The following is a 12,619-nucleotide window of genomic DNA, read 5'->3' on the forward strand; positions in this document are numbered from 1 at the left end:
ATTGCTGCCTCAGGCTTCAGGGGGATCCATCGCCAGGTCTCCTCCTGTGTCAGGAAGGCCCACAGCTGCCAGGCTCGGTCCTGCTGCCCACGTACATTGTCACCTCCCAGGCAGCATAACCTGAGCCTGATCCTTAGAATTCAAAAATAGAAACACAAGTGGAAACTAAGCACATGAGCCACGTTTTCTTAGTCTTTTCTGGCTGGACTTCCCATGAAAAAAATGTGAGAAAAGTCATGGGGAGATTTTGGTTGTTAAAATGGCAGTATGCTGAACTCTTCCACTACAGGTAACTGAAAAGGGCTAGGGAAACATTTTGAAGATTTTAATAGCAAGAAATATTTATTCTGTAAAGTAGTTCCAGTACCTTTTACATAATCTTTTTTAGATAATTCCAAGTCCGCTGCACTGTGACTGTAAATAGCATTTAAATATATATTAGTGCAATATAGAATACCAATAAGTAATTACTGTGACTCGACAGACTGTGTATTTGGGGAAAAAATGTGAAGGCAGTAAAAACACTTCACATTTCTACATTAACTTGTATTTCCAGATTTGGGTACCAGTTTTACCCTTATGTTTGAATAATTTGGGATTTTTTTGGCAATACGCTGCTTTTGATTAGGTTTATCAAGTGTCTAACAAAGCATTATAGTCATCTCTTTTGTCTTCCATGTGAGGACCCTTTTATTACAGTACAGTATCTTTTTGTTTTAATGCCGCTCTGCTGCGGATTGCCAGCTCATTAATTTTTCTGCTATAACACCCAAATCCCTTTCCTGATCAGTGTGCTGGATGATTGATTCCTTGCTCCCAGACTAATTTTTTACATTGGACTGCGTTTACCATCTGGTAGATAAATCACCCAAAACGCTCAAATTCTGAGCCTGGTTCCACAGTTCCTCTTTGTTTGCTCAGCCAGCAGCGTGAATATCACTTGCAAATGTGGAGGTTGTGTTCTCTCACCTGGGTAACTCTTCTACATTACAGGCAGAGGTTTAACAAAGAGCACTGAGATAATGATATACCTCTCCTCACTTAACAAAAACAAACAAAAATAAGGCAGCTGTTCTCTGTATATTCTAGCCAAAATTTTTGTTTCATACATATGACAACTGGAAGATTCTGATGTGAAAAAGGGTATTTGTTGCAGCTCGAAACTGCTTTTGCACATTTCAATCCTATACGCATATTTTCACAAAGGCATTCTGTGTATACATGCAAACAAAGGGACATCCTCTGCAGATAGCCACAGAAGAAATACAATTAAACAAATTGCCTTCCCAATCCACCTTTTGTACAAGAAAAAAAATTCTATAATCTTAATTCGTACCTGTCTGTTTTATTTTCACCTTTATAACCCTGAAATTCCAATCAAGAAAGGAAAAAGGAACTCTGCCTTGCAGAATTATCTAGACAAACCTGCATGAGAAATGGAGGATGAAAGAAAATCTATCCTAAAACACCATGTTTTAGGAAGGTGACAGCTCATCTGCCCACCTCTGCACATGGCATTTTTGCTCTGGGGGACCCCACCGGCTTTTCTAAGGATGTTTTGCTGCTCCCCTCTGCCCTGGAGAACCCACTTGGCACAATTAACTGACCTCTGCCTCTCCCAGTGGGATCAGAGAGAAGCAGTGCACAACCAGAGTCAATGCTAATTAGCAAAATGTAAAGATTTAATTAGATCAGTGCTTCCCTGAGTTTTAAAGCAACAAACTGGTACCTAGCCACCAATTTTTTTCCAACCTATCTATAGAAATGCCTGTTGAAAACACTGTTAGTAATGTCTTTATCAACCAGCTACTGACTTTATATCTTGGCCCTGAGGCTTATGGACACCTTAATGATTAAAAATTATATTCCCAAAAGCTTTCTCGCATTTTGTACGCCTAATCTATTTTGGGTGTTTTTTTTCTGCACATGCACTGACAACTTTGGCTAGCCCGGATCTCAAGCATTTATGCTGCATTTGGGACAGATCTTGTTTGCTCTAACATTTTAGAGGAAATTCAGCAACTTCTGCAAATGATGCTTATCTAATCACTCATTCTTGGTAGTTATGTGTGAAACTGTATGTGCAACCGCCAAGAGCAAGTCAAACTCCTGTGATGTTCAGCAAACACCTCCCTGCGCTTCAGGTTATGCAATGGGGCACTTTCTCACCTGCTGCAGAAAGGGGGATTTAGGTTTTTTACAGTCATGTGTGAGTAGATGTGACAGCACAACCTCACTGTGGGCTGGGTGCTCCTTCTCACATCATCAGATGCCACGTTACAGGAGTTCAAGCAGTCTGAGGCAGGTTTTTTCATTTGCTGTAGGCTGCTGAAACAGGGCCAAAATGTGCCAGTCCGGGAAATAAACAGGGTTGGGCCTGGGGTGAAGCAATCAGAGTTCTGAAGGTTAAGCATTTCATCCCAAACACACCACAGCACTCAAGGGCAGATTAACCGGAGCTCGCCAGCTCTCTGGCTCAGCCAGCCGCCTCCATCTGCTCTGACATTGGTCCCGTGTGGCCGGGTGAGGCAGAGGAGGCCCGGGGGCCTTGCCTGGAGCAGCTCAGCTGCCACCCGCCAGCAGGTCGAGTGCTGAGAAGGGGCAGCCTCACACTGTGCCTCCAGAGCAGACTCAAGAAGCCATCCCACAGCCTGAACGTCCTTGTGCTGGCTTGCCAAGCACTCCTTTTTAAGACGATGATGCGTGCAGCAAGGTCCCAGCCTGGCAGAAGTTGGCTCAGGGAGGATGTGGTAGCTACGGAAAGGATAATTTCCCTTTAGAAAACTTACTGACAGTTCTGTCTTGTTCTTGATTTTCTCCTCTTTCATTTCACATGTTTTCCTGCTGGTCTTAATTAACGCTATTTCTGAGGCGTGGATGAGGATCCTGCCAGCTTGAACACTGTTATATAAAGTGACTGTTTCAAGACTGTAATTGCAACTAAATTTATTTTTATAATACTAAGTCAAAAGAGAGGCATTACAGAGATTTAATTTTATTTTGAACCAGATCCTTTAAACACTGTTGCTGTAACACATAATCTATTACCAGAAAAGACTTGTCTTTTCAGTCCTTAGAAATTGTCGCCTATAATTAGAACTGAAATTATCCTAAAATAAATCCTGATTTGCTAGTTAAACACCACCTCTTCACAAAACCACAGTGTGACTAGTAAGGCAGTCACAGAGCAACTTGAAAAAAATGAAGCCTTGAAATCGGTGTAATATTAACTTCATATCTGGAACAGAGGAATGCACCTCTGCAAAACCCATGCAAATCCCTGCTCAGTGTCCCAGCCCTACCCAGTCGGGCCTGGGGACATAATGGGGTCAGAAAGAACTCCTCTGATCACCCTGTTGCTGCTCAGAGCTTCGCTGGCATCACACCCACTTCACACAAGACAAATGTTTTGTGGAAAGAATTTTCAAGAGAAGAAACAGCTCTGACCCTTTTTTCATAAATAAATACACACACTGAAGAACATATGACCTGCGAATCCCTAACATTTAAATAACTAATGGTGCCACTAGGTATCTACCTAATAATGAAAGATGAAAGCATTCTGCCCTCAGATCCTCTTGAAGCCAGCTGTGAAGTAAATTGGAACTAAAGATACACTGTAGTTGTTCAAGACAAAGAAGCAAATAATAAGGTTCTCTAGGAAATATTAATTTCTTCAGATCACATTCTGATTGCTGAACTTACCCCTAAACAAATATTGTCTGTATCTTTTTATCCTTTCTGGAGAAAAAATATTACAAAAAGGAGAACCATTTTGTCAAGAAATGGTTTCATATGATAAAGTGGTTTTCTTTTGTACAGCATGCTTTTTCTTCACACTCATGATCTGCAGGATACAACTCCACACTCATGCTTTTCTGTTTTTCTTTTTTTGTTGTTGTTTTTTTCTAAATTGTTAAAAATTCAAAATAATCTAAGAATAAACTACAGCAATTAGTAGAGAGCATTGTTTAGTTTATGACAGATATATTTCTTAACTGTTAAAATCTAAACCTACACCAGTGATAGGTTTTTTTTTGTTGAAGAATAATAGACATAGAACTTTCTTGATCTTCAACTCTATTGGATATTTCAGACAGCTTACAAAAAGACAGGCTTATTGCTCAAAAACACCAACATGTCCTCTATCACCACTTTCGCTTCACAGTGTCTGCAGGGACTTAGCAGAAAGGATAAGCTGTCATCTACAGTCAGAAAAATAGATCCTTTTTCAACATCCCCAGTGCTCAACGTCATTTCTTCCCCAAGAGTTACATCTATAGTTAATTTGGAAGCTTCTGCTACTACCTCCTATATGGACACAGGCCAAAATCTGGCCATGAGATGGAAAAGTCACAAGCCCTTTCAACTTGCTGATCAGCCACGGAACATCATCGTCTCCTTGAAGGAAAAAGGAAAATCCTGTCAGTATCTGTGCTATCCTCTGCCTTCCTGCTTCTTCACTCAAAGACCCTGAACACAGATTTTCTTTTTTCCAAATCCAAGTAAATATTAACTCTTCCCTTTATCCAGTGTGCTGTCGATTCTAGAAGAAAACCATCAGACTGTAAGTACAAAATGCTTATCCTTACATCAACGGCAATAAAAAGGCCTGACAGCTCTTAATAAAGACAGTTCTTGTTTTGCCTGCAACAGGAGTTATCAGGAAGGTCTCAGTACAGAAGGAAGGTTCTCTTGGCAACATTTTTCATGACAAACATAGCTGTTCTTTTCCCCACTTCAAGAAACAGTAAAGAAATTGGATCCCATCCAGTCTCTTCAGTCAAGCTTCACTTACTCCATAGCAGCATCAGTTCCCACTAGTGACAGTGATGGAGTGACACCTGTTATGAGATGATTTTCTGTTATTCTGACACTTTCAATTCCACTTTAATTACCTTTTCACTCTTTATTCAGCATAAGAATCTGCATCGCAAGGACATACCGTGGCTAAATAATGACACTATGGGGAAACAAATACGTGCATGGTATTCTCCAAGTTTTAATTTCTCTTTCTAATCGTTTGCACTTGTTCCTTATAGCTGATTTGTATTCATACGTTATGATAGTTTCTAAAGTGATATGTAACCTGACTGAGTCTAGATCATTTACTTCAGAAGTTCAATTGGCACAAACACATATCACAGTTTACTTGGCTTGACTATTGTAATTCATCTGGGGGAACATAAGTCATAGTCCCAGATAAAATAAGCAATTATTCAAGTCCCATATACCATTTCAGATCAGGTTTATCTGTGCAAACAAACCAACAAACAAGACATGTATTTCTCACATCAGCAAGGCTAATTTACCTGAACATGTATCCCCAAACCATCCCCTGCTTTTCCATCTTGCCAGTCTGGCTTCACACCATTAACACAAATTGATTTGATCTTCTATAACTTAGGATGACACACTAGAACCAAAAATTCCAATTAGTTAATCTCTAATTACAACAAACAACAACAACAAAAAAAAACAACAAAATATATAAATAAGGATAAATAAGGTACAAAGAGTATTCCTGTTCCAGCAGTTAAGCACAGATAAAAGCCGGGTTGAGGCCACATTGGATTCTGGCAGAGCTCAGGCACAGACAAGGTCGAGCTCTGGCAACAATGAGTGTCTAAGGTTTATGTCATCTCACATTGCCTTCATGTGCACCAGGTGGACTGGGCACAGCTTTATGTTCTTCCCTTATACAGCAGGCGATCAACGGACCCAAGCTTCAGGCAGCACAAAAGCCTAGACTGATAAAGAGTGTACATACAACTCACTTTGGCCAACCCACTCTTCAGCTCAGCTTTTCACTTCACAGAGTAGATGTATCAGTGTCAGTAGCTTTAGACTCCTGCTTATCCTAAGGAAAAAGGTGAAGTACTTAACTGCAACAGCTCATACATAATAGATAACACATCAGAAAATAGTGGTATTTCATCCTGGTTTGAACTCTAAAACTGCAATTAGCCAATAAATGTAGACAGCATTTTTGAAAGAGAGCCCATCCTAGACGTATCCTAGATGCTTCTGAGACAGAAAACCTTGCAAAGACGATTGAGTAGTCACAAGCACTGAGTCTGTGCCTCAAACATCATGCTCCTAACTCTAACAGATTCTTGATTGCTATGTTTCTGGCACTTGCTTCTTAAACTTCTCAGTGTCTCGGCACTAGCAGTCCATACACAAACTACAGATGATGGTCCTTGATTACAGCAAGTACACATACACGCACCACATCAAAGCAGTGAACAGATGACTTGTGCAGATCATTTTTTTCTTAATATATTTACACTGTGCCACTTCTGCTGGCACAGCAGTGTTAATCTTGGAGATCCTTGCTATGGTGTCTGGAGAACAGACTCGATATCATCTAACAAAATAATGGAAATAAAGAGTGCCTAATTGAACAACCTCTGCTGCATGACAAGGATATGGGGGAACAACAGCATTAGCAGGAGAGAACAAGGACAAAGACTTGCAAGTTCTGAATGAGAGCAGATTCAGCAGTGGTAGAAAGCAGACGAGAGGAAGAAACAAAAAGAGATATTTTTTAATCTATGTTACTACACACACCTCTAGCAACAGTGACAGAAGACATACTTAAAATGCACTGCTCCCTCCTTGAGTGTGCCAAAATCAACAATTAGTGTAATTTCTCTCTTTGGTTGTTATAATACTTGTAGTTATTATTGTGTTCCCAGATGTTCCCGCCTTATCTGCATTGTGACTGCCACCTCCCGTTGCTCTTCTTGCTCACCTTCTGTGCCCTCCCCAAATCTTCTCTCTCTAAAGCTCTGCTCACACAAGGAACAAGGACACACACACAAACACACTTTGGAAATGTACATACAACGTGGCTAATTCCTGTTATCCTTTGTGTGCTGTTCCCATTCTCAGCTTTCTACTCATGCAGCTTCCTCACTCCCTTTCTCTCATGTACAAGCCAACGCTTTCCACTCCCATCCCTCCTTGGGACCCTCTTGTTGCCCAGCATCATGATGCTTTCAATCCACTTCTGATGTCTACTGTCCCTTCTCATCCCACCATATTTTAAAATATCAAAATGCATGCATCTTGCTTGTGCTTCCAGTACTCCTGATGGTTCATCACTTGATGTTCCCTGCTTCACCGCTTCGCCGCTCTCTTTTGACCATTTTCACATTCTCAGTCTAATTTACTCTGTGAATTATTTCAGGGCAGAAACCATTTCTCTAAAGCGTACTGAAACTGAAGGTAACATGTATGTGGTAAAGGACTGCTCCCCTATAGCTTTCTCTGCTGTTCTGACTAAAAATGTATAAGCTTTTTGACAGCTTATAGTTCCGTGCTCAATAAACAGCACATCACGCTCTCCACTATCACCCTACACACAGGATGGATACTTCCCTTTGTCCAGCTGTTCCCTTCCCTCTCTCTAATCAGCATTTTCCATCTTCTTCCATCTACAAGCTGTTTCAGAGACATTACAACTGTGAGAAAGAAAGACTAATACTTCTCAGAAGGGGAATTCTGTGAAAGACCACGTGTACTTAATTTTTGCTTGGCCTCATCCAGTCCTCAGTAAGTTATCTTGAAACAATTTTATCGTTGCACACATTGCTTCAAGAGACTTTAAGAAACCAAGGGCAGCATATGGCATACAAGACTCATAGGAGGAGTGTGAAATCATCCCAACAAGCGTATACGATCACATAAAGAAGGGACAAGCTGAAATACTTACCAACACAGACATATTGCTGCTAACTGAAATCCCAGGTGCACAAATTTGAACCAAATCCTGCTGCAGTGCTCTGCATTTAGGGCAGCTGCAATCAAATGAACCTCTGTGGCTGCCACACCACTCGCACGGGGGATCCATCCGGACCGAAAGTGAAGTGTCCCATGTGCAGCGCAAGGATTCCCAAATGCAGCTCATAAACTAAACCTATTTTATACTTCCTTTCCCAGTCTTTATTAAGGACAAGACTGACTCACAGCCGGAGCAGATAAGCAACTGTCACCCCATCCTACTTACAGCTAGCCACTGAGTACCACAAGTGCTGCACAAGATGACTACAAGAAAAACTGGCAAGGCAATAAGATCTCTAAAACATAAAACCTAACATCTGCTGACTGCTGTCTTTTCCAGAAAAAAAAACGAAGAAAGAAAGAAAAAAAGCATAAACCTGACCAACTTGCGTTTTATCCAGCATTCTAGTTAAAATTGAGCTATTTCAGTTTTCTTCCTTATTAAAGCAGGGACTGACTGACAAACAAAAACGCACGGAAGCCCTCATCACATCATCAGCTAACAGCAACTATGTCCTAATTCTCCGTTTCTTGCTCTAATCCCTTGATTACATGATCTTTCCTTGGCCAGTGATGATGCCATTGTATCATAATCTAACAAAGGATTGAACTGCAGTGCCTGGGCAGAAGGGAGAGAGTTGGGGCTGGAAAAGCCATCTGAATTTTCATGTTATCGCTGTCCACGCTGTCCACCTTGCAGCGCTCTTTAGCAGTATGCTCCAGAGGAGTTAAGGAGCTCAGCATTTCCTAGCAGTTTAATAGAAAATAAAGCTTGCTACGTAACCGAGTGGTGAGGAAGCGCTACAGCCTCAGGGACCAGCACAAAAAGTTGAAGAAACTGCACCAGGGCACTGGGTCAGCCTGATACAAATACCAAAACGACAAAGTAACAGTCAAGGCCTGGATCCTGCTTGTCTGAGCACAGAAAGTAATTCTGAGAGTCACAATTTTGGAAGAAAAAGACGTCATAGAGTTGTTAAGTTTAGTGCTCTGTACAACAGCGATGTGTACGATGGCAGTCCGTCGAGAACGGTGCCGATGCCTATGCCTGGCCCCACGTGTACCCACAGGGAAGGCATCTCCGGCAGGGAGGGACCTGCCCGGTAAAACTTAACGAAGCCGTGCAGGGGTAAGCGAGGGGATGCCAGGCACCACGTGTTGATATCAGGCTCTTTAAAATCAACGCCGTGCACCGAAATATCACAGTGGTGCGTGAAGCAGCAGAATCTGACTACTACTGGCTTTTTAAACGCGTTTTTTCTTCCACATTTTTACGGCGCCGCTACAACCGGTGCCTGCCATACAGCACATACAGGTGTAGACGGCACGTACATCCGCTTCTGCATTTTGTACCTGAGGGCGTCAGCCTGCATGCCCTCTTCCAGCGGTGTCTCCTGAACAACACTCTCCGTGCATCCCACGCTGCCTTACAAACTTCCTCCGATATTTCACATTCGCCCCCAACTCATTTTTACCCCCGCCCCGCTCCACACGTCTCCGACGGGCAACCGCACCGCGACGGCGTTGCGGTACGAGGCGCGGAGGACCAACCCGGGTGAATTCGGAACAAATCGGCACGGCGAGAGCGAGCGGCGGTGCGGTTCGTCCGCAGCTGCGGTCCGGTACCGTGGGGACGGAGCTCCCGGTGCCTGGGAGCACTTCGGCTCCCGCTGCACACAATGGGGCGGGCGGCACGGTGCCGTCCGTCACCTCGGGGAAGGCACGGCGCGGAGCCCCGGCCCTTTGTGGGGAGCGGAGCTTCAGAGGGGGGGAAAGAAACCGACCCGCCCTCACCAGGAGAGGCTGGAGGGGAGAAACGAGCCCCGCTAGCGAAACGGAAACTTCATCGTGTATTTACTTTGCCCCGCTTTCAAAACGCCATATCCCTCAACGATGCACGACAACGCGCTGCTGTCACGCCGACCCGCACCGCGCCAGCATCTCTCCGCCCGCCTGCCTGTCTACCCATCCATCCATCCATCCATCCATCCGCTCAGCCAGCCCCAGCCCAGCGGCGCTCCGCCGCCCGTCCCTCGCCCCGCGCAGCGCTCAGCGGAGCCCCCGGGGCAGCGGCGCCCCTTTGTTTCCCTCCACGCCGCTCCGCTCCGCGCGGGGCCCACGTGCACGCGTGGGCAGGGCGGCGCGGGGCTTTACCTGAGCAGTTGCCGCCTTTCCCTTTGCCTCCGCCCTGGCACTCGCCGGCGGGCAGCGGGTGGGATGCGCGGGCGGCGGGCAGCGCCGAGAGGGCGAGCAGCAGCAGGGCCGAGGCGCAGCACAGCCCCCGCGGGGGTCCCGCTCGCGGCGGCGGTCGGGCGGCGGCCGGGCTCTCCGCCACCATGGCGAGGGGCGGCGGGGGAGCGGCGGGATGGCGGCGGCAGGGCCCGCAGCCTCAAGCGGAGCCCGCGGCGCCGCCCGGGCGGGACCGTCCTTTCTCCGCCGCGCCGGAGCGCACCTTCAGCATCCCCGCGGGGAGCCGCCGCCGCCGGGCAGGGCCGGGCAGGGCCGGGCAGGGCGCTGCGGGGCGCGGGAGCGGTGCCCCGGCCGCGCTCCTTTGTGCGCGGCGCCCGCCGCTCCGCCTGCAACAAAGGGAGCGGAGCCCGGCGGTGCGCTGCCGCCGCCGCGCAGGGGGAGGAGGAGGAGGAGGAGGAGGAGGAGAAGAGGGGGAGGGGGAGGAAGGAGCGGGCGGCACACGTGACGGCAGCCCCCTCCCCCGGCCGTGGGGAGCGAGGGGCTGCGCGGGAGGCGGGGGGAGGACGGCCGCGGTCCCACCGCGGGGAGCGGCCGGAGCGCTCCGCTCAGAGCGGTGGAGCGACGCCGGGCTGCGGAGCCCCGCTCGCGTGGCGGGGGCACTCGTGCAAAGCCGATGGCTCGGGGTCGGGGCAGGGACTTGTGACCCAGAGCTTTTACCGCCCGCGGTTGTTTTTTTTTTCCCCATGTCACCCGCACGGGGCTCGGCAGCGCAGCGTGGGTATCCCAAGAGCCGGCTCTCAGCGCCTTGCTGAAAGTTGGGGGTGAACTGACAGCACCGTCACCATTTTTACGTAGGGGAAAGCACGGGGAATATCTGAGCCTTCAACGTGGTTTTCTTTTTCTGCCGTCACTTTCATTGCGTGCAAGTTTTTTAACACGCTGTGCAAACCATCCGTTTGTGGGAGCAGAGCTGCCCATTTCTCCCTTGCTGCTGCTGCTGCGCGCCGCATTCTTGCCCCACGTCCTGTGCGGTGGGACCTGAGAGCAATTTGCTATCAGAGCAGCCCCGACCGAGGCCACAAACCCAGCCCTGGTGCATGGAAGTCACGCTGTTTTCCTCTTAAATGTGATGACGAGCTAAGTCCTGGACCGCTAGGACTGAAAGAGCGATTTCCTTTCAGCACACGCGGAGCTCAGCGCTGACTGCTTCTGCCATGTAAACGTTTTTCTGTAATTATTCGCTCCCTTTGTTCGCTGTGATGCCAGATGTCAGCAGACCCCCGCTCCTCGGCGAGGTGCGGCGCGTTAACCTGCTCTGCTGGCACCAGGCACCGTGCGAGGTTAGTTAAAGCTCGCTCGCGTGTCTGCACACTGCAATCTGCTCTGCTAAGTGGGCAAACCCCTCGGATCATTAGGCCGTGGGGCTGGCACGGAGCTCGTGTTTTGAGGCTAGCACTTTGTTATGGCAGGAGCAAATGCTCGATGCAGCCCCTTCTGTAAACACAGCTAAATAAGATATTTTACTACTAGTAGGCTCCTTGGTCTCCTCCTATAGTTCTGGGACCAAGAGTTTGAATACAGGTTGAATTCAGCTTTCTTCCACACAGCTGACATGAAATACAACATTTTTTCACAAATTACTGTGACGGATGAAATCTCTCCTGACATTTCCCCATACGACCTTTACTTCGTACAGGTAGTTTGCTTTGTATATGCCCAGATGACAGCAATGTTTTGGGGCCACGCTGTGAGCAACTGATACAGGCAACTCCTTCTCCTTGCCTGTCATTCACAGGCTATAGTAAAACTAAGTGCATGATCTTATTTTTTCCGTTATTGAATTTCACCTCATTTTTTGTCCTTCCAGTTCCCAACATCATACAGTCGCTGGAGGGCTAGGCCCAGACACTGGTGATGAATGGAGTTTGTTAGATCCACCTCGCATCTGTTCATGAGCAGTGTTCCCCCAGGGGTCAGTACTGGGGCCTGTCCTGTCTAATATCTTTATTAATAACCTGGACAAGGGGATTGGGTGCACCCTCAGTAAGTTTGGAGATGACACCAAGCTGGGAGGAAGTGTCAATCTGCCTGGGGGTAGGAAGGTCCTACTGAAGCAACTGGACAGGCTGGAGAGCTGGGACAATGGCATCCTGGCTTGTGTCAGAAACAGCAGGAGCAGGGAGGTAATATCCCTCTGTACTCAGCGCTGGCATGACTGCACCTCAGTACTGTGTTCAGTTTTGGAACCAGAACTACAAGAAAGACTTCAAGGCCCTGGAGCGTGTTCTGAAAAAGGCAATGAAGCTTTGAGGGATCTGGAGCACAAGCTTTATGGGGAGCAGCTGAAGGAACTGGGATTGTTCAGTCCAGAGAAGAGAAGGCTCAGGGGAGACAGTGACCTGAAAGGAAGTGGTAGCAAAATCTGGTTGGCATCCCCTCCCAGGTGGCAGTGATAGGACAAGAGGGAATGACCTCAAGTTGCACCACAGGAGGTTCAGGCTGGACAGTAGGAAACATTTCTTCTCAGAAAGACTGCCCAGGGAGGTGGTGGAGTCACCATCCCTGGAGGTGCTGAAGGACAGTGTGGCTGTGGCACTGAGGGACACGGTCAGTGGTCAATGGTTGGGCTTGACGATCTTAA

The 12,619-nt window shown here is 47.0% G+C and overlaps 1 protein-coding gene across 1 annotated transcript in view; it reads right to left on the bottom strand.

Moving 5' to 3' along the window:
• The window catches only part of TMEFF1 (transmembrane protein with EGF like and two follistatin like domains 1), a 124,110-nt gene extending 112,720 nt beyond the window's left edge, over window positions 1-11,390 (bottom strand). The window contains 6 exon segments of the mRNA XM_065752660.1: window positions 9,943-10,165; window positions 10,167-10,278; window positions 10,280-10,387; window positions 10,389-10,468; window positions 10,470-10,582; window positions 11,183-11,390. Of these exon segments, the coding sequence (XP_065608732.1) occupies window positions 9,943-10,165; window positions 10,167-10,278; window positions 10,280-10,387; window positions 10,389-10,468; window positions 10,470-10,582; window positions 11,183-11,390 (844 nt within the window).
• Window positions 11,391-12,619: the final 1,229 nt, after the last annotated feature.

Source organism: Cyrtonyx montezumae, unplaced genomic scaffold, assembly GCF_038088225.1.
Source record: "Cyrtonyx montezumae isolate F1298 unplaced genomic scaffold, pur_monq_1.0 scaffold_8, whole genome shotgun sequence".
In the NCBI taxonomy this organism is placed as follows: Eukaryota; Metazoa; Chordata; class Aves; order Galliformes; family Odontophoridae; genus Cyrtonyx; species Cyrtonyx montezumae.